At 45.8% G+C, this 21,660-nt stretch overlaps 1 protein-coding gene across 1 annotated transcript in view; it reads left to right on the top strand.

The window, feature by feature from the left end:
- Positions 1-21,660, top strand: part of KIF5C (kinesin family member 5C) — a gene marked incomplete at both ends in the record, with an annotated part of 71,794 nt that overhangs the window by 22,762 nt on the left and 27,372 nt on the right. The window contains 9 exons of the mRNA XM_084265401.1: positions 3,611-3,684; positions 8,256-8,360; positions 12,094-12,142; positions 12,975-13,030; positions 13,864-13,951; positions 15,446-15,570; positions 17,233-17,337; positions 17,695-17,843; positions 21,401-21,549. Of these exons, the coding sequence (XP_084121527.1) occupies positions 3,611-3,684; positions 8,256-8,360; positions 12,094-12,142; positions 12,975-13,030; positions 13,864-13,951; positions 15,446-15,570; positions 17,233-17,337; positions 17,695-17,843; positions 21,401-21,549 (900 nt within the window). The remainder of the gene's footprint in view (positions 1-3,610; positions 3,685-8,255; positions 8,361-12,093; positions 12,143-12,974; positions 13,031-13,863; positions 13,952-15,445; positions 15,571-17,232; positions 17,338-17,694; positions 17,844-21,400; positions 21,550-21,660) is intronic.

Here is a 21,660-nt window from a genome sequence, read left to right as displayed (position 1 = left end):
ACCATACTTATCCTCTGCTAAACCTTATCTCTAAGTACCTCACCTATCCGTCTTTTAAACACATCCAGGGAAGGTGACTCAACCCCCTCCCTGGGCAGCCTGTTCCACACCCCCACAACTCTTTCAGGGAAGAACTTTTCCCTCACCTCTGATCTGACACTGCCCTGGCACAGCTTGAGCCCATTTCCCCTTGTCCCATCTCTGCACCCTCCTGGTAGGGCAGGGGAGGTGGGGAGAAGGTCTCCCCTCAGCCTCCTCTTCTCCAGGCTCAACACCCCCAGCTCCCTCAGTCACTCCTCAGAAGATTTGTCCTCCAGCCCCTTCCCCAGCCAGGTTGCAGTTCTTTTTAAACTAAGGAATGTCACTAAATCTGAAAGGGATCAACACTGTGTGATTAACCACCACTTTTGGTTTGTTGCTCGTTGAGCTCTATTGCCAGAAACCAGCTTTATCTTCTCAGTCTACACAGTCAGATGGTTGTGTTGGGGTTTTGCACGTTTCCTACAGACAGTTTGAGAGGATGGTGTATAACGGCTTTGGGCTATTGCTGAACACTGAGCTGTGAGTGTCTGCACATTTGTGTGTCCTGTGAGGAGCAGGAAATGGCTTTAATGATTTTTTTTTTGGGTGCTAAGGTTGCTCTTGCCTGGTAGTTTGATGACTGTCTATTCTGGATACAAGTACAGGCCTCAAATGCTAAGCACAGGACTAGAAACTTGAGACATGGAAAGGAGAAGTCAAGAGCTAAAGATGTGGTTGTAACAATGAGGCTGAAACAGCCATTTGCTCTTTCTTTTTGACATTAAGCCTCCAACACTTGTCAGTGGTCCATTCAAAAGGTCTCCCCTGGGCCCTTTGTTGCGGAGCTTGGCCTTCCAGTGCTGCAGGATGTGGAGCTCAGCCCTACAGTGCTGCAGGAAAGAGTTCCAGGGTCCCTAAAACCCAAGTTGGTCAGTGTTGTACCCCCAACACGAGGGCTACTTGCTGCTACTTGTCCTCTCCACCCTTGTCAGGAAAAAGGCCTTGTGTGGCTATGTCGAATAGCGGGCTTTTGTGGGGAGGGTAAATCAAACTGCACATCGGTGTAGAGGGAGGGACTTGGACCAGGAATTAGGAAGACCACTTGGATCTTTTTTTCTTTGTTATGAGCTATGTAAAAATCCCAACAGATCTTTGTTTGGTCACTTGGTTCATCTGGTTTCTCCCCCCTCTTCTCTCTTAAATGAAGTGCAAGCTGTTTATGTCAGCAACTGTCCTCTCGCATCCTTCTGTCGGGAGGTGTTATATTCATGGTATATTCACTATCTGGATGTGGTTAGCCCTCCAACAAAAATAATTTAATCTGTTGCTGAGACCAGTTTTTAATTGCTGGCGATGCAAAAAGTTGTTTTCTTAAGAGAATAAAGTATTTTTTTGCCAGTTGGGAAGGTGAACTACTTACATACGCTTCCTCAAGCAGCGATGTATCTTAGTATACATTGATGCAAATTGTGAGCAATTTTCTTACATAACAGCTGATTAATCAGGTTATTTCCCCCCACTGCTCCAGGCTGTGTACCAGTATAGAGCTGACATCATACCTTGCGTTCACCTGCAGATGATGAGCCTTTTTTTTTTCTTTTTTAAATTAAAATAATCTTTAAATGTTAACCATGTTTGGCAAAGAGAAGAAATAGTAGCAGTGAACTCTTAGATTGTGTTTAACAAGGGAATGAATGTTTTAAAATACCTGTCAGATGAAATTTGGCCCTCTTTAGAAGCCTCATGGTGAAGGCCTGGGTCAAAGGCCTCAGGATAGCATTGTGTTGTGGCTGGATGTCTGGGGGCTTTATCTGAGGAAGTGTTTGTAATTCCTTACTTTGAACCTGGCTTCCTTAAAGCAAGAATAAGCAGCATCTCTATTTTTACCAACAGGTGAGGATAATAAATTCCCACAAACTGTTAATACCAGAATGACAGTAATTATAATCTCTAACTTTATCATTCTCCTGGATTTTGAGATTTGAAAAATCTCCCCAGGAATAGTCTGTGGAGGTCTGTATAGCTTCAGGTGTGGCTGTCCTCTTCAGCTTTTCAAAACTGTTCTGCCACAACTGCAGGGCACACTCTATGTTTAATTATAATAGATATTTTTAAATGGCTTCATTCCCGTTTCATCCTCATTCGGCATTAGTGGATAGGAAATGTGGGTCTGTGGTGTGGCTGTCTTGGAAACAAAAAAAATCTCTTTGCCTCTCCTTTTTATCCAATTCTCTTCTTTGAAATCGTCTTTTTGTGGGTTTTATCTCAATTTTTTGCTCACACTTGCTTCTGCTTTCCTTTTATATATACCTTACTTAATTCTCCTTCCCAGCTGGACCGTCTCCATGTGTAAATCTGGAGATACAAATAAGGAGTTTATATATGTGTGTGTCTTATATATATGCAGTAATATGACCTTACATGCAATAATGTATCATATAGATGTGTATATATATATACTATAAATACATTTACATATATATACCCACTTTTTTTTCTCCCCTTTATTTGTGTAGATACAGAGGGTGGGAAATGTAGCGAATATTTTGTCACCAACTCTAAAAGCAGGCAATGTGTTCAGAAGTGGACACGGACAGGAACCTATCTGCCCTCCCAGATAGCAAGTGGGCTTTGGGGGCTGATCTGAGTTCCCTTTTGCTTTTATTTGCTTGCTGCTGGTTTCCCCCTGGCCTTGTTTCTGTCTCTACCCAGTGTTTCTGCTCAGGAGGCCCGTAACAGGGCTGCGGGACTGAGGGTGTTGCATCCTTCCCAGGGCAGGGGGGTCTTTCCGAGGGGGTTGGTGGAAACTGGTTTGTAGGTTGAAGTTTTCCTTCACTCTTTATTAGCAGCTATTATAAATATTACACTTATTTTTTACCCAGAAGCTGCATAAATGGGTGGCCCTGCATAAGGCTTTAAATTCCCTTGCCTGGAGCAAGTCCAGGCCACTAATCTTTTGAATGGATGGGGACTGGGCCTAAGAACCAGCTGGCTTACAGCCCTCCCGCTTTTCCAACCGCTAGTGTAGGCCTTAACCACCACAGACTTACAAACCGGACATTTTTATATCTTAATGCAATATGAAATGGTTCATTCTGCCCTGGAGAAGTGGATTTTCAATAAAGCAAATTCCTGTTTGTCCAGCTTCCTCCTTGCTTTGCTCTCCTGCTTTGCAGACAGGCTTGAAAATGGATGAGGCCGTGAACTCTATTGGGTGTTCTCCGAGTAGGAATACGCAGTAGGAGTTTGTGTCGTTTCTCTATGGTGCATGATGGCTTAAAATGCAGGGAATTAAGTTTTCCTTTTCCCACATTACACAGGTATATTGGCTAATACCTAGTGTCCAAAGATATTTTTTCCCCTCAGGAAAGTGAGAAAGACATCATGAATAATTCTGTACTTCTCTAATTCAGGTTTTGTTATGTTTTTTATCCCCCAAAGATAACTATGTAATGTCATATTTTTCCCATTCTTTATTGCACAAACTATTTTCTAATGGAGCTGCAACATTGTGGAAGACTTCCACACTGCAGATAATCCATCTCTGAGACACCAATATGAGTTTTAATTGTTTTCCTCCTTCTTACAGATGTTCTCGAAGGCTACAATGGCACAATCTTTGCTTATGGACAGACGTCATCAGGAAAAACACATACTATGGAGGTATGATGGCAAAATTAAATCACCTTGGTAGAATTGTGTGTGCTAATTAATTGAATAAGCCTGCTGTTGAGTGCTCAGCACTGAGTGACAGAAAAATACGAGATCTGGGTATGTGTAGCTTCTACTGCCTTTTAAGCTGTGGTGTTTCTTTCAACAAGGAGGTTTTTTCAAAGAGACAGCTACAGTCATGTAGCTAAATTAACAAATGGTGAGTGGAAAATACCAAGTCTCTCTACTCTCTTTGTCGTAACAGTTTAGGTGTGTGCATGTTTTAAAGGATTTGAGTGAGATTTGTTAACCCACAAATGAAAACAACAATAAGGGTCTGCAGTGTTCCCTTGCATGGAGGATTATGAAAATTCCTGCCTTGGTTATTGGTTTTCTCATTTGCCCTCCCCTCCTGGGAATACTGCTCTTGTGTGCTACAGCACAGATGGATGAATTTGGGAATTGTTGCTTTGGAGGAGAAAAAAAATCAAAATTATATGGAATTCCAGTGGCTGAAGTCTTGAGTCTGTTCATGTTTCTGCTACCAGAAGTGTCACAGTGTAGTTTTTTTTTCCTCTGTGTGGGCTTTTTTTTCCCTTCACTGTCCAGTTAAAAGATGTTCAGCTATTTTAGTCTCTGGCTGTAAAAAAGGAACATCATTCAAGCATTTGATGCACATACAGGATTATTCCATCACCAAGTGCTGCAACCTGGGTCTGTATGTCTTGGAGCATTTCAGTTCAACTGGGAACTTTAACCAGTGAAGTTTTGCTGAATAAAAGGAGGGGGGGGGGAAACCCCAAGCCAGCATCAGATGGTTTTGCTACGTGATTGACACTGATGACCTGTGTAACCTGAAGGATAAAGGAGAAGGAAAGCAATATTCTTTGGAGCCAGCAGGCCTTGGTGAAATTGCTGTTCGATCGCCACAGTTGCTCCTTTCCTGGAGGATGCAATAAGCGATGCCTCGTGTCTAATTAAGTCTGTCCTTGCGAGAATGGGGGGGGGGGGGGGGAAATCACTAGCTCAGCCCTCACAGATGGCACAATGGCTGAGTAATCCACCAGCTCTGAATGTAATTAAATCAAAATGTCTGCAGGGCTTGAGCTGGTGCTTCCACATGGCATAGGGAAAGATCTCTTAAAGCCAATTTATATTCAGAATTACAAGCTGCGATAAAGAAAATGACTGCAGGAAAGCGGCTGTTTTACTCCTTTAATAAAGAAAAAGCTGTCATTTTTAAGTGGAATCAAATCTATGTTGGGTTTTAATCCCCCTTTTAACCTAACATCCTCTTGTAAAGTTGCTAACGTGTGTTGCAGAAGAAAAGAAATAGTCTGAAGTTGAAGAAATAGTAAATCCTCTTGGTAAAGCTGTTACGGAGGATTTTCTGGGAGACATGAAATGCTTCATAGTGTTAAGCTTAAACTGGACATGGGAGTATAATATAGCCAGGAGAGGCTTTCTCACATACACAGATCTTTCTCCTGTGCTGGATGAAACATTTGCCAACCTGTATAGCAGGACATAACCCAAACCTTCTTTAAAAGTGATGTATTTTAGCCCATAAAATTATATTGATTGGCTTTGACCTTCTAACAGCGTTTTCAATAGTGGGTCCCTATGGGTTGTAGTTGTTAAGTCAACATCCTGAAGTGAACCAGCCCTGTCTAAGCGTTCCACATCACTAGCTCCTGTCTGCTTGCTATGTTTAAATGTGGAAATGAATGTTCTTATTAAAATGGGAGGCTTTAATGAGCAGAGAACTCTCCATCCTGGTGCTTTGCAGGGAGGGACCCAGGATGGGGTTTACTAAGTGCGATGTCAGCAGGGCAGCAGCCACAGCACATTTCCCCAAACTCTTTCTCAGGTTACAGCAAAATCCATGAGAGTGGGGTTGGGTTTTGTTTAGTTTTTATCCCAGCTTTCCAGTGAAGGGCCTACCCTTCCCTCCCAGTTTATGGTCTCCATAAATTATAGTGGGACCTGCTTCAACCCTCTCTTGTTTTAATAAAAATCCACTGATGATCAGGTAAAAATGATACCATTTTTAATACATCAAAGGCTGACAGTGCTACAGTGTTTTACAGGTCTTAACTCATTCTTCCCAAAGCAGCAGATCTGATCTTGCTTCACTGAAGCTTCTGCTGACTTCAGGAGTGAGCCCAAGAAGTTGTAGATGTGTCCTGAGGCTGAGCTAACACCCCGGCTCCATCAAAGCTGCTGTAGAAGAAGGGATGCCCTAGCATTTCTCCTTCTGTCACTGTGTTAGGAGTAATACATCTTGCTGTGCTATCCATACCTTTGTTTTCATTCAAAGAACTCCCAGCAAATCTCTGCTGATTCTGGTGTAGGAAAAGCCTCCCTTCCCTTCTTTGGGAAAACACTCTCTGTGCATCAAGATAAGGTAGTTGAGAGGTTTCAGTGCACATTTCAAGGACTTCTTCAGGGTCTTCTCCTCCATCAGGACTTAGTTTATTTAATCTCCCTCTTTTTTTATTCCCATAGTCTGAAATAAAATGGTGTCTGGCATGACAAGGACTTTTTTTTAGGTTTTGAGAGGCTTAATAGGGTGTGGGGTATGGTGTAGCATTTAACTGCTTGCACTGCAGAAGGTAACATTGTTCATATAATACAGATGAAATATTCATGGTTTAGATACAGCTGACTGCTGCTTTATAGGGAAGGCAGTCAGCAATGTGACTGATTTACCTCTTCCACCCCTCCTTTTCCCCCCTCAGACGTGCAGTTCAAGGACAGAAACCTAGTAACTGCTTTAAAGACAAGCTTTGAGCTGGAGGGAGAGGTTGTGTCAGCTCTTCATGCTAAATTTCCTGCAGCCTTGGCTGATGAGGAGAGGTTGGCTGTCACCTCACCACACAAAGGGAAGGGATGTCTAGAAGGAGCATGAGGATACTGATAAAGGCTGAGGAACTTGGAAAACAGGTCAATGTGACTCACCAGTCCTTCACAAACACACGTACTATTGGGAAACACATGTGTGCCTGGATGATTTTCTCATTACTTTGCTGAAATTTGCTGGTGTTTAGTAATTGTCAGCAATCACAGACCAAATCTGGAATTGTATGATTACCCTGCTATATTTAGGAAAAGAAAAAATGAAAATCCCAAATCCCTGCCAGTATTTGGAGTAAGATGTTTTATTGTGCTGCTCTGGGCAGTAGTATTTGGGCAAAGATATATTCAAAAGGTATAGCATGAGTTTTGAGATGCTGCATTCTGATGGAGCCTTATGACTACAGACTTGTTACTGCAGATTTGAGCAGTTTCCTGAAGCATTTGGTAATAACAATACAGCATACAGTGTGGTGAGAAAAGGGTTTTATTTGGAGTTTGTATTTCTGTTCAGTGTTCAGGGGGTGTTGGCTTTTCTATACCTGCCTGGGGTGTTCAAGAAGAACAATGTGACTGAAAGGAGCCATGCAGCCAGGGAAATTGTTGGGTTTTATTTAATATTCAGTTCTTGAAAGACCAGAGGAAGGTGCTTGTGCAAATTAACATGGAAAGCAGTAGTGTTTGTAAGGCATGGTTCTCTGGCAACAGGCCCAGCAAGCTCAGATCAGAATATATTACTCTAATCCCCAAATCCCCACAACCCAGATTTCCCTTCAGCCTTCTACCATAGTGGTGGAAGAGAAACAAAAATGCTTTAATACTTCTGGTTTCTGACATGTTTCCAAATATCTGGTTTGACTGGGAGAACTGGGAGGTAATTTGTATGTTTGTTTGTGTTTATTTGTCTACCTTCCATGGGAGAGTGTCAGTGTAAAGAGTGGCAGGACAGCACACTTGGCATGTGGCAGGAGCTGACAAAACTAATAGGTGCTCCATGGGGTGAGGAGCACTAACACGTTGTTCTGCCACCTCTTCCGTGTGCTTACATCAAACCAACCACCCCCAGAGATGTGTTCATAGGGGCCTGTGGGAGGAATCATAGACTGGTCTGGGTTGGAAAGGACCCCAAGGATCACAGAGCTCCAACCCCCTGCCACAGGCAGGGACACCAACCTCCAGGCCTGGAGCTACACAAGGTTGCCCAGGGCCCCAGCCAACCTGGCCTTGAACACCCCCAGGGATGGGGCACCCACCCCCTCTCTGGGCAGCCTGTTCCAGCCCCTCACCACTCTCTCTGCAAAGAACTTCCCCTTAATATCTAATCTAAACCTTCCCTCCTCCAGCTTCACTCCATCCCCCTTGTCCTGCCAGTCTCTGCCCTATAACAAGCCCATTCCCCTCCTGTTCCTCTGCTCCCTTCAGGGACGGGGAGGCTGCAGTGAGGTCCCCCCACAGCCTTCTCTTCTCCAGGCTGACCCAGCCCAGCTCCCTCAGCCTCTCTCCATGGGGAGCTGCTCCAGCCCTCTGAGCATCCCCGTGGCTCCTCTGACCCCTCTCCAACAGCCCCACATCTTCCTTGTGCTGGGCCCCAGCTCTGGACACAGGACTCCAGCTGGGGCCTCCTGAGGGCAGAGCAGGGAGGGGAGGTGTGTTTGGACAGAGCTTTGCACCTCTCCTGTGCCTGAGCAAGTCTTGTTCCAAGTAACACGTGGCTCTTGTGTCCACAGGGGAAGCTGCATGACCCTCAGCTCATGGGAATCATTCCAAGAATTGCACATGACATCTTTGATCACATCTACTCCATGGATGAAAACCTGGAGTTTCACATCAAGGTAAATGCAGGATGATGGGTTGTGTAATGGGGTTGGAAGGAAGGAAGTTGTGCTGGGTGGGAAATCTGGATTCCTGTTGCTCTGGGTGGGAAATCTGGATTCCTGTTGCAACGTTGCACTGCAGGATTTGCCCTTTCTCCCCTTTTCTAACTCAGAACCCCATTTCTGAGAACATTTACTAGAAGTACTCCAGTACTTAGGAGCTCTTGACAGATGTTTTTCTGAGTGTGTTTTCAGCTCAGGCTGCTGGTTCGTTGGTCACAGTGAGAGGCTGGCCAGCTTGGTAAGAAGGATCACACTTATTTCACTGCCACTCCTAGAGCTGCACTAGGCAGGGTCAGGCTGTGGTTGGACTCAATGATCTTCAAGGTGTCTTCCAACCTAAGTGATTCTGTGGTGCCATGAAAGGCTGTACCTCAGCCCCTCTAGTCCTGACCACAAGTACCATTGATCTGTGTGATGTCTGAGACAATATGTTATTCCCACTTCAGTGACATAAACAGTTCTCCACAGCACATGGGTTTGAAATGGAGAACAGTTGGCTTGGGGCAAGTTACAGAAGGATGGTTAGAAGTCATTTTTAACTCAGACACCTATGTATGGGTTCCTTGAGATGACAGACTGTCTGAGTCTGTCCAGCTACTATGTTTTTCTGTGGCCCTGTCATGATTCCAACAATCTGATTCCTCATATATTTTTGAGGGACCTTTAATTCCTCCTGTCCATCCGATCCCCTGCAGAGCTCTCAGCTTTGGCAGGGAATTGGTCAGTCAGGTTACAGTTTCCTTCTAAGCAGACATCAGTAAAGTGGCCCTGTGGTTTGCAGGAGAAATGTGTGCTCCTCTGTGTCATCCTTCCCCCAGGACACAGAAAATAGATCATAGAATCATAGAATAGTCTGGGTTGGAAGGGACCCCAAGGGTCACAGAGCTCCAACCAACCTGCCACAGGCAGGGACACCAACCTCCAGGCCTGGAGCTACACAAGGTTGCCCAGGGCCCCAGCCAACCTGGCCTTGAACACCCCAGGGATGGGGCATCCACGCCCTCTCTGGGCAGCCTGTTTCAGCCCCTCACCACTCTCTCTGCAAAGAACTTCCCCCCAATCTCTCCTCTCCCCCTTCCCTCCTCCAGCTTCACTCCAGCCCCCTTGTCCTGCCAGTCTCTGCCCTTTAACAAGCTGATTCCCCTCCTGTTCCTCTGCTCCCTTCAGGGACTGGGAGGCTGCAGTGAGGTCCCCCCACAGCCTTCTCTTCTTCAGGCTGACCCAGCCCAGCTCCCTCAGCCTCTCTCCATAGGAGAGCTGCTCCAGCTCTCTAATCCCTGATCTAGATCTCTGAATCTGTTCCTGATCTTCTGGCAGGACTAGGTCATTTCCTATCAAGTACCTTCTCTTAGCAGTGCCTGTTTGTGGGACTGCTCACAAAGCACAGACAGAAGAAGCAGAAATATAAAGTACAAATAAACCATCTAAGTATTTTAATCTATCTAAAAATAGTACTTGAATTTTAAAATACTGGGGTCCTTCAGGAGAGACACCTCTGAATTTTCACAGAAATGCCTACACATCTTTTAATCATCTGTAAAGTACTCCAGTGGCTCTTGCTGGCCTGTAGAAGAGCACTTGGATACCAACAGATGAGGACCCCCTTGTACAAGGCATAATAAATCCCCATCCCTGCAGAGGATTATCAGTGTATAAATCACATTCTGCCAGCGCTGAGTTGTGTCAGTGGTTTCCTCTCAGAGTTGACATTTATGAATATCTTAACAGAAAAGCTGCCTAAATAGGGATGAATGAGTGAGTGATGAGACAGGGAGCTGTCGTGGAGAGAAATGCCTGCTCTGTCACTGTGAGTGAGGGTTTAACCAGCCTGTCACACTCTCTTAATAACTCAGCTAAGGGGGAAAATTAATAGAGTTTTCTTTTTTCTCTCCTTCCTCAGTAGAGTCACAGCGTCCCAGCCTGGTGTGGGTGGGAAGGGACCTGAGAGCCCCCCATTGTCCCCCCTGTCATGGGCAGGGACAGCCCCCACCCCCCCCAGCCCAGGGTGCTCAAAGCCCCATCCAACCTGGCATTGAGCCCTATCAGGCATCCAGGGGCAGCCCCAGCTTCTCTGGGCACCCTGTGCCAGGGCCTCCCCCCTCCCCAGGAAGGATTTCTGCCTCCCAGCCCCTCTCCATCCCCATGTGGCAGCTGAAGGCCGTTCCCCTGGGCCTGGCCCTCCCTGCCCTGAGCACCAGCCCCTCTCCAGCTCTGCTGGAGCCCCTTGAGGGACTGGAAAGGGTTGGAGAACTCCCCACAGCCTTTTCCAGGCTGAGCCACCCCAACTATCCCAGCCTGGCTCCAGAGCAGAGGGGCTCCAGCACTCGGATCATCTCCTCTGGACTCGCTCCAACAGCTCCATGTCCTCCTTGTCCTGGGGACCCCCGAGCTGGAGGCAGCACTGCAGGGGGGTGTCCCCAGAAGAGAACAGAGGGGCACAACCTCCCCCTAGACCTGCTGGTCACACTGCTGGTGATGCCCCCATGACACAGTTGGTTTTCTGGGCTGTGAACACACATTGTTGGCCTCGTGTTGAGCTTTTTGTACCCCAGCACCCAAAGTCCTTCTCCTCAAGGCTGCTCTCCATCCAGTATCCCCTCAGTCTGTATTTGAGCTTGGCATTGCCCTGACCCAAGTGCAGGACCTTGCCTTTGGCCTAGCCTGAGACACCTGTTTAGAACAGGGAGGGGAACTTGGTGTCTCCTGTGTGTGCTGGCCCTCAGCAGTGTGTTAATAGGGTAATATAAAGCATGTGAGTTAAGTCTGGGTGAACTGGAGTGTTGAAATGAGCTGGTCCAGAGGATGGCTTCAGCTGGGACACAGGGGAAGTGAATGCACAGAAGCAAACTGTGTATTTAACAGCAGTTGTCACATAAGAAGTTCAACTCAGCATAAAAAACCAGACATGATCTATTTTTCACATGCTAGAAAGCCATACCTTGCTCAGTAGCTAGAGTTCACTGATACATAGAATTTTGCCATCTGGGATTCTAGTAAATAATCCCTGGGTGAAGTTTATTTAGTCTGCAGCTGGGCACTGTGCCCCCAGCATGTCTGTGTGCTTCTGGGGCTCAAGCACCCTTTTGCTAGAGAGTCTCAGAACATCAGGGGTTGGAAGGGACCTCAGAAGATCATGAAGTCCAAGCCCCTGCCAGGGCATTCAGTCTGCCTCTCCTTAATTTAATTATTTCTGGTTTCTGAGGACACCCCAACTATCCCAGCCTGGTGTGGGTGGGCAGGACCCTCAGAGCCCCCTAGTGCTCCCCTTCCATGGGCAGGGACACCCTCACCAGCCCAGGGTGCCCCAATCCCCATCCAACCTGGACTTGAACCCTGCCAGGGTCCAGTGCATATCAATATACCTCCCACAGCTGGCAAACTTCACCCTTCTCATCAACTCATCTGATTCTGTTCAATACTTTTGTCCATTTTTGCCTCTGTAAAGAAAAAAGATTTGTCTGAAGGTCAGGGGGTTTTATACATTCCTTCATAAATGGAGAAAGATCAACAGCTTGTGAATCCTCCAAAACACAAGTAACATCTCATGGAAGATGCAACTCAAACTCTGGGGGAGGTGGGGTTTATTTTTAGTTGGGTGCTTTTTATTTTGACAGCTATGGAAATGTAAGTGCAGAGATTTTGAAATCCCCAACGTTTAAATCTGTAATGTTTATGATTACTTAATTAGGTTTCCTACTTTGAGATATATTTGGACAAAATAAGGGACCTACTTGATGGTAAGTTCTGCCTTTCTTATGTGGCTGAGGGTTTTGGCTTGGTGTAGTGCTTTGGATCAGTGCTTAAAGGGAATTGGGTGCTTGCTTTGGGAATTATTTTAATTTAGACTGCCTGATGGGGTTTATGAAAGAGAATTTTACCATTCAAGTCATCTGATCCCTGACCTGTTTGTACCTACCTCCTCACTGCTACGTAGCTGGGGTGTAAATCAGTGTGTGCAGAGGATGTGACAGACCCCAAGGCAGGTCTGAGCCTCAATGGCAATGTACATCCTTAAGGGAAAGCTGTGATTTAAAAACATTGAGGCTTTGCTTTTGTTACATTCAGGATATATTTGGTTCAACTTACTCCTTGCTTTGCATCTGTTAGGTAGAGGTTGTTGGGAGTGGTCTGTCTCTTTTACAGCTGATGTGAAATCTAATGACAGTGTGAATCCTGTGTGCTGAATCAATCTGAAGACAAAGGAATGTATGTTAATGGTAACACAGGGCCAGGAACGTGGCTGTGAGGGCTTGGAATTCCAGGGAGCTCTTCTATTGCTTTTGAAATTCCTGCTGCTTTGGCAAAATCCAGCTTGGTCTGTGTTTGTTGAATTCATCCAAGCAATGGACAGAAGCTTTTGTGCCACAAAATTAAACAAACAGGGACCAGAGTGACAGAAGAAGAAACCAGTTTTACAGAACAGTAATACTGGTGGTTCATGGGGGTGGGAAGTGGCTGCACTTCTCATTCCCAAATTGAATGCATTCCTGGTGTTTGGCTCTCATGCCTCTGGCTGCCAAATTATTACCTGTGGAATATTCCTAAGGATCTCCCATCCTTTTTTCCCAGTGTCAAAGACAAACCTTGCTGTACATGAAGATAAAAACAGGGTCCCCTACGTTAAGGTAAGAGACACATTTGATGCTCAGTGTTGCCTTCTTTCTCCCATTTGCATTTAGTTGCACATTTCCATGGGTATTTCAGGGCATTTGCTGAAACAATCAAGGTCTTGAATGGTTGAAGTAGTGTTGGTCCCTGGATTTAAACAGTTTCCTGAAATATTAATGGGCTAGAATCGTGTTTACTTTATTTTCCTGGCTTTAAACATTTATATTTTCTTAGTGTGGTGTTAAATTTTAAGTATTCTTATTCCCTTTTCATATCAGGTATGAGAGGGCATCTTGAAGACTTCTGTTCTTTAATACTTTGTTTCATAGATGCTGTCATCTCACAATATTCTAGAATGATTTTTTGGCTTAGGAATTTGTTTTATGCCTTCCTGGGCCCTACCCTTAAGTGTAACATGTTTGTAGTGAGCTTTAATAATATACATATACCATTGTTGTGGTTATTCTCACCCTGGGGATAAACTGGATAAAATAATCCCACCAGTAATATTGCATTAAGGCTGAGATCAAGGACTGTGCATCTCACCTTATAGTTTGAGAGAGAAAAAAAGCTCATTTGGGTACATAATCTGACCAAAATTACTCACAAAAATATATCATTCCACGTGTGCTTGGGTTTGACTGAGTCCTTAATGGGCTTTCAAGTTATCCCCTGGTCTGAAAGTCATGCAAAGCCACTCCTCCAGTCCACTGCCTCGCTAATGAGCGCGTTGGATGTTGATGGCTCTTCTAATTATTTCATTCATCAGCACTAAATATTCTTCCTGGCGGCATTTGGAGTGCGAGGAGATCATCCTAAACTTCCCTGCTTTCAACTTGTGTGTTTCTAGGGTTGTACAGAAAGGTTTGTATCTAGTCCTGAAGAAGTTCTGGATGTCATCGATGAAGGGAAAGCCAACCGACACGTAGCCGTTACAAGTGAGTGTCTGGGGGGCTTTGATCTGGCTGTAAAGTGTGGGTGGTGGCAGCTTCCTAATGATGTTCTGCATCACTTTGAGTGACTAACGTGAGCAATGGAGTGAGGCACCAATTATAATGCTTTAAAACTAGTGGAAGTGTGCTTTTGTAACCACTTTGCTGATGCAGCAAATGGGCCTGGGTGAACCGCATGAGGTTCAACACTGGGAAGTGTGAGGTGTTGCACTTGGGGTGGAGGAATCCCAGCCATAGATACAGCCTGGGAGAAGAGCTCGTGGAGAGCAGCCCTGCTGAGAAGAACCTGGGGGTCAAGGTGGATGAGAAACTTCCCATGAGCCAGCAGTGGCTCCTGCAGCTGGGAAGGGTGATGGGATCCTGGGCTCCATCAGCAGAGGGGTGGCAGCAGGGACAGGGAGGGGATTGTCCCTCTCTGCTCTGCCCTCCCCAGCTGGAGTCCTGTGTCCAGAGCTGGGGCCCAAAACAAGGAAGATGTGGGGCTGGTGGAGAGGGGTCAGAGGAGCCACTGAGATGCTCAGAGGGCTGGAGCAGCTCCCCATAGAGAGAGGCTGAGGGAGCTGGGCTGGGTCAGCCTGGGGAAGAGAAGGCTGTGGGGGGACCTCACTGCAGACTTCCAGTCCCTGAAGGGAGCAGAGGAACAGGAGGGGAATCAGCTTGTTAAAGGGCAGAGACTGGCAGGACAAGGGGGCTGGAGTGAAGCTAAATGAATGAAGGTTTAGATTAGATATTAGGGGGAAGTTTTTTACAGAGGGAGTGGTGAGGGACTGGAACAGGCTGCCCAGAGAGGGGGTGGGTGCCCCATCCCTGGGGGTGTTCAAGGCCAGGTTGGCTGGGGCCCTGGGCAACCTTGTGTAGCTCCAGGCCTGGAGGTTGGTGTCCCTGCCTGTGGCAGGGGGTTGGAGCTCTGTGATCCTTGGGGTCCCTTCCAACCCAGACCAGTCTGGGATTCTGTGATTCTATGCAGAAACGTTTGTTGACTGGTTCAGCTTTGAGAGCTCGTGAATTTAATACATGACATTACATAGCACTGCTCCATAAAACATCAAAACATGTGTTGTTTCCTATTTTATACTGTAAGGAGTCTTTGATCCAAGCAATGAGCTTGTCAGCTTGTAACTGAGGGTTACCTCCTGAGTGGGGTGGGGGTTTATTTTATTTTATATTATGTCTTATTTATTTATTTATTCTTATGATGCTGTGATTTCTTTCTCTTCCCTGTCTCTCCATCCTTGCTTTGGTAAATCCTGCATTGCTTCAGCTTTCCCATGCCTTTCTCCTCACACTAATAGAAAGCACTTCTTTTCCAAAGATGTCATCTATTTGCAGCTCTTGGTGTAGACACTGCTGTCCACCTGGGCTCTTGGTAACTCACCTCATGCTTTAGAATTATAATAACATTTAGAATTTAGAATTGAAATAACATTTCTTGCCTGGTTCTAGTGTCATTTGAACAAAGCTTTTCAAATGTGATTGCAGATATGAACGAACACAGCTCCAGGAGCCACAGTATCTTCCTCATTAATATCAAACAAGAGAATGTGGAGACTGAGAAGAAGCTCAGTGGAAAGCTTTACCTGGTAGATTTGGCTGGCAGTGAGAAGGTAATCTTTCCTTTTTAACTGCAGAAGGAGATTGCTGGCATCTCTAAACCACTCAGGTGAACATGTGTCAGTGCAAAACGAAGCTGGGTGTAGATACACAAGTTTTACAGAAGCCTGATGTAGTCAGTAGTATGGCAGTTGTCTGTCTGCCTGTGTTAATGTGGGGTGGAGAAAAGGAACAGCTCAGAACCAGGTATTGGTATGAAATGCAAACCCCAAACCTCTGCACTGTGTCTCATTTAGAATGAAGGGAACCAAACCAAGGTGGTTCTGTGTAGCTCTGCATTTAGTTATCAGCATTTGAACATAGTTTTTATGAGCTTGTAAAATTAGCTTGATCTTTTCATTTGTCTGCATTCAGGCATGCCCTCTTTCTAGGTTTTCTGTAATTCTTTCCCACATTAGATAATGAAATCACCACAGTTGGTGCAGTGATGCAGCTGAAGTCTCTTTGAAGCTCTCTGAATGACCCCCTCGACTGTGGTGACTATTTCTGTGTTCCAGTAGAGGAAAATGCTAACCAGGAAAGAGCCAGTATCTGGTTACCACAAGAGCCAGTGTCTAGAGCAGCTGTGCAGTGGAAGAATGTCATTGTTTCCCAGTCCTGGAGTGTCCAAACTTGTTTAAATGAAATTAATAAAATATAAACCTCATCATTTTTCAATGCTGAGGAATTCTTTATTCAAGCTGGGTCCCTGTTAACAACTGGCTGTGTCAAAGTAATTAGTCATGCTGAAGCAGCATGTCTTAATGTGGCCACTGATTTCTAGTTCCTTTTGAAAATGAGAAGTAAAACACAAGGTTTTGTTTGATAGGCTGGGCAGCTTTGGGGCTGCTTGTTGATAACCCAGTGGCACACTGCTGCAGCCATTCACCAGAGTCATTGGTCGCATTAACATCTCTTAGTGCATGTAATACTAAATGTTAAATTAAAAACTCTTAGTGGTGCTTCAGAAAGGAGTGCCTGGTCAGGCTCTGCTCTCCTCTGAAGGTCATGGGTTGTTACCCTTGTTTGGACACTGTACAGAAAACCTGAAATAAGGGTTTCCATGGTCTTCTGAAAAGATACAGTGATGTTTCCATTGATGTCACATGGCATTTTTAGAGGAAAGCACAGATGCTGTAGTTTTAATGTAGAGAAAAATAAACAGCTTTATCCTACTTTTCTGAGAAAAGGCCATAAACCTGTGCTGCTGTGGCTGGAGGAGTGCTGGTCCCAGATCAACCAAGCTTCTGGGACACCCCAGAATCCAGTTTGTGGATCAGTAAACCTTGCATTTGGGATGAGTGAGATCACCCTTCTTGTGTCCTGCTGTTCTCAGCCCATGCAAGTGAAATCCAAAGCCATGGTACTCGTTTGGTGGCTGTGCCCTGGGAATGTACCCGTGGTTTTCCCTATCCATACAGACAGTCTGGTCTTGGAAGTGGTCCCCAGGTCTTCTCAGGAGAGCACAGACTGACAGCTTTTCCCTGAACTAAGGGTCAACTTGCTGCTACACTGGAAGGAAGATGGAAGTATTCCAGGCTAAAATTCTCCCTCTTCATGCTGAGGACAAGCTTCCTTTGTTTGTCTTCCAAGAGCATCTTTAACAGTCACAGTGTCTGTGTCAGGGCTGTGTTTGCTGGTAGCTGAGCCTGACTGTTGCCTGCTCTCTTTGGCAGGTCAGCAAAACGGGAGCAGAGGGCGCTGTGCTGGATGAAGCTAAAAATATCAATAAGTCTTTGTCTGCTTTAGGCAACGTGATATCTGCCTTGGCAGAAGGAACTGTAAGTAATCCTGTTTTGTGTTGTTGGAGAATGGCTTTTTATCTGTTTCTTTGCCCTGCTAACATTTCAGGTCAGAAAGAAGAAAATATTAAGCTTTCCAACAAGAAACCAGGGACACTTGGGCTGTGCAAGATAAGGGACTAATTCTCAGTGATTTCACTTGAGTGATTAGCCAATCTTAGCACAATCAAAACAATTACTCTCTAGGATTGTGTGCTTCAAGCCCATTACACCTGTCATTGTCAGCTCATGTTCTCTCTCATTATGATATCATTGTTTAAAAAAAAAAACACCCTGTTTTTTTATTAAAACCTCTTTTACACCCCTGGTTTTCTCTCTGTCTTCTGTTCTGCTTAGAAAACCCACGTTCCATATCGAGACAGCAAAATGACCCGAATACTTCAGGATTCCCTTGGTGGGAACTGCAGAACCACCATTGTGATATGCTGCTCTCCTTCCATCTTCAATGAAGCAGAAACAAAGTCCACCCTGATGTTTGGACAGCGGTGAGTCCAGCTCAGCATCAAGCTGGATGGCTCTTCCTCAGGTTCTTCCTGAGCCAGCTGTGCTGAGGGGAGCGAGATGAGTAGGAAAATGTGGAGGCTGTGGTTGCTGGAGTGCTGCAGAACTTGAGCAAACTTGTCTCCTCATTCCCTGTGGTACCAGAAAAACCAATGTTAATGTTGGCCAGCCAGCAGCTGCACTAGAATCTCTGCTAATTTTTCCTGAGGAAAGTACAAAGCATTATTGTAGTTCTTCAAAATTTTATGGGGAAGATAATAGTATTGGGCAGTTATCTGTTGGCTGACACGCTGGGAAATGTTGGCTGTTGTTTTATCTGATGGTGCTCTTGATGCTTTTAAGATGTGTCTTCTCCTTGAATGGCACCTCAGGGATTATTGCCATGGTTGTAAGAAATATTTTATAACCCTTCAGAAAAATGGTGTGAACTCCACACATCGACATCTTCAATAAATTTTATGTTTGAAGGATCTTAACAACTTTGGAACAAGTCCTCAGAAAGAAGCAGGGCTAAAACAAGTGTGGAAGTGTTCAGGGAGAATATTTCTCTTCCTTATTTGTTGGAGATAGTTGTGTGGCATGCACTGGGGAAGCTTGCAGGGTCAGGTTCATTGTGGAATTGCTGCTTCTGTTGTGGTTGAGGAGAGCTCTGATACTTTGGAAGATGACTCGTGTTGGTTTAATTGAGTGATAGCAGCCAGAACAGATACTCACAAGTTATGATGGTTTGAAATAGATTTTTATTTAACAGTTTGTGTGATACAATCAATTTGTCTGAAAAGGACTTGTTTGCCACTAGGGATAATTTTTGCAGCAAAGCTCACACTGTTAAGGAGTATTTCATATGGGGAAAGTAAAGTTGTGTATAAAAGACCAATCTGCCAGTCCTCTCTTCAGAGAATCACAGAGTTATAAGGTTGGGAAAGACCTTTAAGATCATCAAGTCCAGCTGTTCCTGTCCTGTGCTAAACCAAATCCCTGAGCATCTCATCTACCCTTTTTTTAAACACATCCAGGGAAGGTGGATCTTCCTTTGTTGCCCTGCTTCCATCCTTTAATGTGAGCTTTCCTGGGATTTTGAGGAGGGAAGGTGATGCCTTCAGAATATCACATAAGAGGAGTTGCAAGCACAGGCTTTGGGTACCGTCCCTTGTAACGGAGAACTGTGGGTTAGGGCTGGAGGATGGTTCTGCAGCACACTCCCTGTCTGGCACTGCAGAACCAGAATTAACTTGTCCTCATCCTCTTCTGCTGGGATTTGGGCAAGGTGGGGAAGGAGGGAGGGACACGCTGCTGCAAGCCGGGTAGCTGCAGGAAGCACCAGTTCCTCTGTTCCCCTTTTCCCACGGTGTGTCCTTCCTCTTGCTTCCATATCAGTGTGCAGGAAAAGCTCCCCAAAGGGAACTTCATGGGGTTTTATGGAAAAGGGCTGTAAAATAAGTGATAGGAGTAAAATTCACCTTCACTTAACTAATCACCACACGCACGTGCTGCTCTGTTAGTACTGAGCCAGGTTCTCCTCTTTCCACTCCACCTTTTCTTGTGATTTGATATCCTTCCTCATTTTAGTTGCTCATAAGTACTTCATCTGTCATTAGGGTAATGATAACCTGGCATTTTCTTCCTCTAGTGCAGTTAAGTGAGTGGAAACTGGAGCTGTGCTTTTGGCAGAGACCACACCTAAAAGCCAAGCATTAGGCACCCATGTGTTTTAATGGTATGGGGGTATTTAAAAATGTTTCTAAGGTAATAAAACTCCTGCTTGCCCCACAGCACAAATCTCTGGATTGCTGTTTGGAGTCTGAGGTTCTTGCTGCCCAAACAAAGTGTCGGGATTTTTAGCAACTGGATGCTTTAGAATCAGGAAGTGGAGCTGTGGAGAAGATATTTATATCCCGTGCTCTCCCCAAAGAAGAAGTAGCCCATGGATCTCCACTCCCATTTCCTAGGAGTAGGAGTAGTTTCTTGCATCACTGTCAGCCTTGTGCTTTACAAACAGGTTGGAGGTTTGTCTCTTGTCACATAATCACAGAATCGTAGGGGTTGGAAGGGACCCCCAGAGCCCCTGGGGTCCAACCCCCTGCCCAAGCAGGGTCCCTAGGAAAGGGCACACAGGTTGGTGTCCAGGCAGGGCTGGAATCTCTCCAAAGAAGGAGACTCCCTCACCCTCACTGGGAAGAAGTTTTTCCACAGATTGTCCCTCTCCTTTACTTAGCCATCGTTTCATTCAGTGACACCAGGATTTTTTGGAGGGACTCAGTGTCCGAGCAGCTGAGGACAGAGATCTGAAGCTTTCTTAATTCATCCTGACTTGTTTGCTCTTTCTATTTAAAGAGGATTTGCTGGAGTAGGAGCTGGGTGGTTATTTTCTGCTGGCCTGGCGTTTCCAAGCGCGATTGTTTCGGTTCAGCTGGAGCTCAGTGCTTCCACAGTCCCAGAGTGGGGGTGGCTCTTAGAAGGGTTTACATCTGGTGGTGTTTTTGCCTAGAGAGGCAGTAACAGTGGCACAGGCATGAGTGCAGCTCCCTTCCTGCTGAGAGCCTTCTGCAGCCCAGAAGTAGCCCAGATGTATGGTGGGGACCAGAGGTTCTCCTCCTTTCCCCACACCTCTATCTGAATATCATCTTCCAGGAAGGGAGAAGTTGCCATGTCTCTGCTTTGCTGTGTTGGCATCCTTCATGCTGTGATGCTTGAAATAGTTTTGTTGGTGGAGTTTAAGGGATTGTCGTGGTCAGAGGCTGGTGTGGGGTCCTCTGACATGGTCCTCCCAGGCCAGGAGAAGCTGCAAGGTGATGGGTTACCTAGCAGAGTGGTAATGACAGGACTTGCCCTAAATCTAAGCACAGTTTCCAGAACTTCTCTCTTTGCAGGGAGGTACTGAGGGCTCTAGAATGTCTCTCTTAGGAAGAGAGGCTGAGGGATTTGGGACTCTAGCCCAGAGAAGAGAAGACTGAAGGGGATCTTCTCAATGCTGATAAATCCTTGAGGGGTGGGCTCAGGAGGATGGGTCAGTCTGTGTTCAGGGGTGCCCAGGGACAGGGCAAATGGCAATGGGCACAAACTGGACCAGAGGAAGTTCCACCAAACCATAAGGAGGAACTTCTTTGCTGGGAGGGTGGCAGAACCCTGGGCCTGGCTGCCCAGAGAGGTTGGGATGTCTCCATCTCTGGGGACATTCAAACCCCTTGATCCTGGACGTGTTCCTGTGCAGCCTGCTCGAGGGGACCCTGCTCTGGCAGGGGCTGGACTGGGTGATCTCCAGAGGTGCCAGCCAACCCCTTACCAGCTTGGGATTCTGTAATGGAAGAGGCAGATCCCTGCCTGGTCACCAGCTGCTGGATTTTCATACAGAAAAATTACTGCTTCCAGGCAGTAATGCTTCTGAGGGCTTGAGAGCAAATGGAGCTGTGGCATTGTGCTTCAGGAAATACAGTGCAAATGTTCCATGGTTCCCCTTTGTGTTAGGGGAAGATTCCTGGGTCCTTCCTGTTGTGTGGAAGAGGCAGTTGCAGAGCCACTGACACCTGGTTTTGTTGTGCAGAGCAAAGACGATCAAGAACACGGTCTCTGTGAATCTGGAGCTGACTGCAGAGGAATGGAAGAAGAAGTATGAGAAGGAGAAAGACAAAAACAAGAGTCTAAAGAATGTTATCCAGCATCTGGAGCTGGAGCTGAACAGATGGAGAAATGGTATGTGCCTGGAAATGGGAATGGGCACCTCTCTTTGTATTTTTAAGTGTGTTTAAATCTTGCCTTCAGTCAGAAGCTGCACTGATGGTAAGTTTGCTGTTCAGAGTTGTA

The sequence above is a fragment of the Gallinula chloropus genome (assembly GCF_964237585.1).
Source record: "Gallinula chloropus genome assembly, chromosome: 5".
In the NCBI taxonomy this organism is placed as follows: domain Eukaryota; kingdom Metazoa; phylum Chordata; class Aves; order Gruiformes; family Rallidae; genus Gallinula; species Gallinula chloropus.
The sequence above is the reverse complement of the archived record's forward strand: the minus strand, read 5'-3'. Positions and strand labels throughout refer to the sequence as shown.